At 42.9% G+C, this 6,643-nt stretch overlaps 1 protein-coding gene across 1 annotated transcript; it reads left to right on the top strand.

Annotated features, from left to right (window-relative positions):
* Positions 1 to 2,319: 2,319 nt before the first annotated feature.
* On the top strand, positions 2,320 to 5,807 carry LOC142656082 (perforin-1-like). The gene is made up of 3 exons (XM_075830951.1): positions 2,320 to 2,879; positions 3,021 to 3,396; positions 3,963 to 5,807. Exons 1-3 carry the CDS (start codon positions 2,329 to 2,331, stop codon positions 4,671 to 4,673), a joined length of 1,638 nt encoding a protein of 545 aa, XP_075687066.1. The 5' UTR covers positions 2,320 to 2,328; the 3' UTR covers positions 4,674 to 5,807.
* The last annotated feature ends 836 nt before the right edge of the window (positions 5,808 to 6,643 follow it).

The following is a 6,643-nucleotide window of genomic DNA, read 5'->3' as shown; positions in this document are numbered from 1 at the left end:
TCACACTGTCCTCTGTAGATAATGTCACAGTGTCCTCTGTAGATAATATCACACTGTCCTCTGTAGATAATGCCGCAGTGCCCTCTGTAGATAATGTCACACTGTCCTCTGTAGATAATGTCACAGTGTCCTCTGTAGATAATGTCACAGTGTCCTCTGTAGATAATATCACACTGTCCTCTGTAGATAATGTCAGTGTCCTCTGTAGATAATGTCACACTGTCCTCTGTAGATAATGTCTCAGTGTCCTCTGTAGATGCTGCCACAGTGTCCTCTGTAGATACTGCCACAGTGCCCTCTGTAGATGCTGCCACAGTGTCCTCTGTAGATGCTGCCACAGTGCCCTCTGTAGATACTGCCACAGTGTCCTCTGTAGATGCTGCCACAGTGCCCTCTGTAGATACTACCACAGTGTCCTCTGTAGATGCTGCCACACTTCCTCTGTAGATAATGTCACAGTGTCCTCTGTAGATGCTGCCACAGTGCCCTCTGTAGATAATATCATACTGTCCTCTGTAGATACTACCACAGTGTCCTCTGTAGATGCTGCCACACTTCCTCTGTAGATAATATCACACTGTCCTCTGTAGATGCTGCCACAGTGCTCTCTGTAGATGCTGCCACACTGTCCTCTGTAGATACTACCACAGTGCCCTCTGTAGATAATGTCACAGTGTCCTCTGTAGATAATTTCACAGTGTCCTCTGTAGATAATATCACACTGTCCTCTGTAGATAATGTCACACTGTCCTCTGTAGATAATGTCACACTGTCCTCTGTAGATAATGTCACACTGTCCTCTGTAGATAATGTCACAGTGTCCTCTGTAGATAATGTCACACTGTCCTCTGTAGATAATGTCACAGTGTCCTCTGTAGATAATGTCAGTGTCCTCTGTAGATAATGTCACAGTGTCCTCTGTAGAAAATGTCACACTGTCCTCTGTAGATAATGTCAGTGTCCTCTGTAGATAATGTCACACTGTCCTCTGTAGATGCTGCCACAGTGCCCTCTGTAGATAATATCACACTGTCCTCTGTAGATAATGTCACACTGTCCTCTGTAGATACTACCACAGTGCCCTCTGTAGATAATGTCACAGTGTCCTCTGTAGATAATGTCACAGTGTCCTCTGTATATGCTGCCACAGTGCCCTCTGTAGATAATGTCACACTGTCCTCTGTAGATAATGTCACAGTGTCCTCTGTAGATAATATCACACTGTCCTCTGTAGATAATGCCGCAGTGCCCTCTGTAGATAATGTCACACTGTCCTCTGTAGATAATGTCACAGTGTCCTCTGTAGATAATGTCACAGTGTCCTCTGTAGATAATATCACACTGTCCTCTGTAGATAATGTCAGTGTCCTCTGTAGATAATGTCACACTGTCCTCTGTAGATAATGTCTCAGTGTCCTCTGTAGATGCTGCCACAATGCCCTCTGTAGATACTACCACAGTGTCCTCTGTAGATGCTGCCACAGTGTCCTCTGTAGATACTGCCACAGTGCCCTCTGTAGATGCTGCCACAGTGTCCTCTGTAGATGCTGCCACAGTGCCCTCTGTAGATACTGCCACAGTGTCCTCTGTAGATGCTGCCACAGTGCCCTCTGTAGATACTGCCACAGTGCCCTCTGTAGATGCTGCCACAGTGCCCTCTGTAGATAATGTCACACTGTCCTCTGTAGATAATGTCACAGTGTCCTCTGTAGATGCTGCCACAATGCCCTCTGTAGATACTACCACAGTGTCCTCTGTAGATGCTGCCACACTTCCTCTGTAGATAATGTCACAGTGTCCTCTGTAGATGCTGCCACAGTGCTCTCTGTAGATACTGCCACAGTGTCCTCTATAGATGCTGCCACAGTGTCCTCTGTAGATACTGCCACAGTGTCCTCTGTAGATAATATCACACTGTCCTCTGTAGATAATGTCACAGTGTCCTCTGTAGATAATGTCACACTGTTCTCTGTAGATGCTGCCACAGTGCCCTCTGTAGATACTGCCACAGTGCCCTCTGTAGATAATATCACACTGTCCTCTGTAGATACTACCACAGTGCCCTCTGTAGATAATGTCACACTGTCCTCTGTAGATAATGTCACAGTGCCCTCTGTAGATAATGTCACAGTGCCCTCTGTAGATAATGTCACAGTGCCCTCTGTAGAGTTCGAACCACGGTCCGCCAGTTGAGGACCCCTGCTCTATATGTTTCATGCGTGGACCACCATTGACAATTTTGGATTGACATTGTTATATATTTGTATGAATTCTTATAATTTCAATGATAAAACTGTTGCCTCTTTCTTTTCTAGTAAATTTTCAGCAATGAAGCCCAAACAGAGTCTTCTGTTCTGGCTTCTTCTTCTTCTTCTTCACCATCATCAGAGACTTTCCATGAGCTCGCCCATTCTTAAATATGGGTGTAGAACTGGAACATTGAAAGAATGCAAGGATGCAAAATTTGTACCGGGCCATACTTTGTTAGGAGAAGGCATTGATATCGTCACCATGAAGACCACCGGATCTTTTCTTCTTGATCTACAGGAGGTTGGAGAGAAATGTACAGTGTGTGCGAATCCTAATAACCGGAACAGCCTGCAGAAACTACCCAAGGCCCTGGTGGACTGGAGACCAGAGTCTTCATGTTCCAGAAATATACAAAGCGTGGTATCTCGTTCCAAAGTGTCAGTGGCCAATGAAGCAACGTCTTCAGTGCAGAATGATTGGAAAGTTGGTCTCAGTGTTAACGTTCATGTGGTGAGCGCGAAGACAGCGGTCGGAGGATCTCACAGTGAGATGGCCAAGTTTGCCAAAAGTAAAAGTCTCACTGACAATTACAACTTTCTGAGCCACAAGTTAGAATGTTCCTTTTACAGGTATTACCGTATCCTGCCTTCATTGGAGTAGGGGGGTTACTAGTTACAAAATGTTCAAATAATTTTTAGAAATATAATTTACACAAAAGGCGTAAACTTCTGCTTTTATAATTTAATTTTTGTTTTGTTTTTTTATTTCAGTTTTCGCTTGGGATCAAATGCCTCATTAACACCTCATTTTGAGAAATCTTTGAAAGATCTTCCCGATAGTTACGATAAGATGAGTAAGGCTGAATACAGACGTCTGATAGCCAACTTTGGCACACACTATATCACGCGTGTAAAAGTTGGAGGTCGGACCCAAGAGGTCACTGCAGTGAGAACCTGTCAAGTGACTATGAATGGTTTGCAGATTGATGAGGTCAAGGATTGCCTTTCAGTTGAAGCCGAGGTCGGGATATCCAAAATGGGCAATTCAGCAACTATCGATTCCAAAGTTGAACAATGCAAAGAAAAATTAACTAAATCGGAATTTGGAAATAATTTCCATAAAGCGTTCAGTGATCGTAAATGGGAGGTGAGTCCTTGTGCTTTATGGACTTAGTTCTGCCGAGATTCATAGTAGAAAAGTCCTCATATCAGAACTGTCTCTAGTAAAGATGTCTCTGGTGGATTTCCATAAGACAATGGCTTCCTCGTTGGCCAGGACAGACACGAGTATAGACATTGCCGTATAGTCCTGAGAATTCATTTCTCTTCTATCCAACTAGAGGAGACTTTTCTAGACGCAATAGTCACATCTGACGTTAAAAAAATAATTTTCTAGATGAAGAGTATTTTATTGTGGGATATGATTGTTGAAGGAGTTGAATCTAGAAAACAATGAACAAATCGGATTCTTCCTTGTGAATCGAGATAATTTACAGACGTAGAAGGAGTCAGGTTGTTCTTTTCAGCCTCTGTTTAGTGTTGACTTGCGATGGACGGAGAAATTCTCTCTGCAACTTTTTCCTGACCGGGTCAAAAATTGTGCGTCAAATCCTCCGATGCCTCATCTGTTGTTTTTTTTTTTACATTCAAAAGTGAATACCTGTAGACGTTGTGTGATGATCTGAATGCGAAAATGTCATTTTACGTTTACAGGTGATAGGAGGAAATGCAACATTTGATCTTCTCTCAACCGAAAGAGGCAATTCTGATGTCTTTGAGAAGTGGATGGAAAGCCTGAAGACTCACCCCGGTCTGGTTTCCTATTCCTTAGATTCTATCCATAACTTGGTGAGAATTAAGGGCCCTAAGAAAGAGAATCTCAGGCTGGCCATAAGTAATTACATCAATGAAATGGCTTTAACACAGAAGTGCTCCTGTCCTGGCCGCGTGGTCAATAGTCAAGGGAACGACTGCTCCTGTTCATGTCCAGCTTCTAAGTACACAAGTTCTAACTGCTGCCCAACACATGGCGAAGTGGCCAAGCTTCACGTGATCATCAAACGTGCCACTGGTCTGAAAGGTGACTGGTGGACACAGACAGACGCCTATGTGAAATTTAAATTTGATAAATCTGATATGAGAACCCCAACAATCCAGAATAAAGATAACACATGGAATGTGAATTATAATATGGGATTTGTAGAGCTCAGCTCCAGTAAAAGGTACACAATAGAGGTTTGGGATGAGGACAATCAATCTGATGAATTCCTGGGAAAATGTGAAAAAGTTCTGACTTCAGGTAATACTACTGACTCCTGTTACCTAAAGCAGGGCAGCGTTGCATACTCTCTAGTTGTTACTTGTTCAGAACACCTCCGAGGGCTGTTTTGCCAGGATTATATGGAAGTGCCACCAAGCGGTTAGCCAAGGATCCGACACTCCCCATATTATAAGTGCTTCTATCCTCCGACATTCCCCATATTATAATTGCTTCTATCCTCCGATCCGATATTCCCCATATTATAAGTGTTTCTGCCCTCCGACATTCCCCATATTATAAGTGCTTCTATCCTCCGATATTCCCCATATTATAATTGCTTCTATCCTCCGATATTCCCCATATTATAATTGCTTCTATCCTCCGACATTCCCCATATTATAAGTGTTTCTATCCTCTGATATTCCCCATATTATAAGTGTTTCTATCCTCCGATATTCCCCATATTATAAGTGTTTCTATCCTCTGATATTCCCCATATTATAAGTGTTTCTGCCCTCCGATATTCCCCATATTATAAGTGCTTCTACCCTCCGATATTCCCCATATTATAAGTTCTTCTACCCTCCGATATTCCCCATATTATAAGTGCTTCTACCCTCCGATATTCCCCATATTATAAGTGCTTCTACCCTCCGATATTCCCCATATTATAAGTGCTTCTACCCTCCGATATTCCCCATATTATAAGTGCTTCTACCCTCCGATATTCCCCATATTATAAGTGCTTCTACCCTCCGATATTCCCCATATTATAAGTTCTTCTATCCTCCGACATTCCCCATATTATAATTGCTTCTATCCTCCGATATTCCCCATATTATAATTGCTTCTATCCTCCGACATTCCCCATATTATAAGTGTTTCTATCCTCCGATATTCCCCATATTATAAGTCCTCTTTCCTGATGGGGCTGTACTCTGCAGTTTTATAATTCTCTCCTTGCTATGTGCCCTTGTTTAATTTCCTACTCATTTTGGGTGACATTAAGACTTCTTTGAGCTGCTTGATTTGATAATTTTAAACATTGGGGCCATATTTCCAACAATTTCCACCAAACATTCAAAGTTACATTATTTTAAATATAGTAGTGGCTACCAACACTTTGGCTTTACTTGCCAGTCCGGACTCTCACTGCGAATGACGTCTGTGGATCTCATCAGGTGGGATTTTCCTGCCTTGTGTCTGTGATTTTGTGGCTTTTCAGCTGATATTCTGTTTGTTTTCTTCGTCTTTTTCGGCTTTCTCAATATTAACGCAATAAAGAACATTTCAGACTCTTCACTTGTATCATTTCTGGAGATTTTGCTCAGGATGAGGGAAGGTTTTGTGGCGCGGAACATGAGAATATATCGTCATATAGACAGAAAGTATAAACGGGACACAAAACACGACGACGTCAGAAAATATCAGAATAAAAAACTGCAAAATGCCAAGAACGGAACGTAAAGATTAGGACAGAGAATTCATAGGTGAAAACTGGGACATAGGACGGGGGACGGGGCTTCATTTATCTTATACAAGGATTCCTGCCGCACACTTATTATTAAAAGGTGATGATCTTTTTAAATAAAAACTACTAGCTTTTATACCCGTCGTTGCTCGGGAGGTTGACTTACGGTATAGATGGCGTCCAGGGGTTGTCCAGTCGCTAAAAATTGATGGCCATCAATAGCTGATGGGTCGGGGTCCGACTCCCGTACGAGCGCTGCTTCCCCTTCATTCACTTTCTCACACTGAATCGTCGACACGGCCGTAGTTGCGGTTCGCAGTTTTACAACCTTCTTCCATTAAAGTGAATAGGATGAAGACTGTAATACGGTGAACCGCCGCTACGGCCGTGTTGGCAATTCACAGTGTGAGAAAGTAAGAGAAATGAAGGGGAAGCAGCGCTCCTACGAGCACTGCACCCCCTTCAAAACAGCCAATCAGTGGGGGTCCCGGGAGTCAGCCCAATTTTTAGGGACTGGACAACCCATTTAAACCAAATCAAAATCAAATCCTCCAGGGAAATTGGGTGATCCAACAATTCTCTCAGATAAATGGCTAAAGATGGAAACTGGACCATGTCCAAACAGTTCTCAACTTCCAGATAAGAGAACGCTGCTCTTGAGGT

This window comes from Rhinoderma darwinii, chromosome 6 (assembly GCF_050947455.1).
Source record: "Rhinoderma darwinii isolate aRhiDar2 chromosome 6, aRhiDar2.hap1, whole genome shotgun sequence".
Taxonomy (NCBI): Eukaryota; Metazoa; Chordata; class Amphibia; order Anura; family Rhinodermatidae; genus Rhinoderma; species Rhinoderma darwinii.
The sequence above is the reverse complement of the archived record's forward strand: the minus strand, read 5'-3'. Positions and strand labels throughout refer to the sequence as shown.

Bases quoted from the DNA above. Each gene is read 5' to 3' on its own strand.
- LOC142656082 (XM_075830951.1), top strand. From the start codon at position 2,329: ATGAAGCCCAAACAGAGTCTTCTGTTCTGGCTTCTTCTTCTTCTTCTT. The intron at 2,880-3,020 runs GTATTACCGTAT...TTTTTATTTCAG, and splicing joins TTAGAATGTTCCTTTTACAG to TTTTCGCTTGGGATCAAATG. The intron at 3,397-3,962 runs GTGAGTCCTTGT...TTACGTTTACAG, and splicing joins TCAGTGATCGTAAATGGGAG to GTGATAGGAGGAAATGCAAC.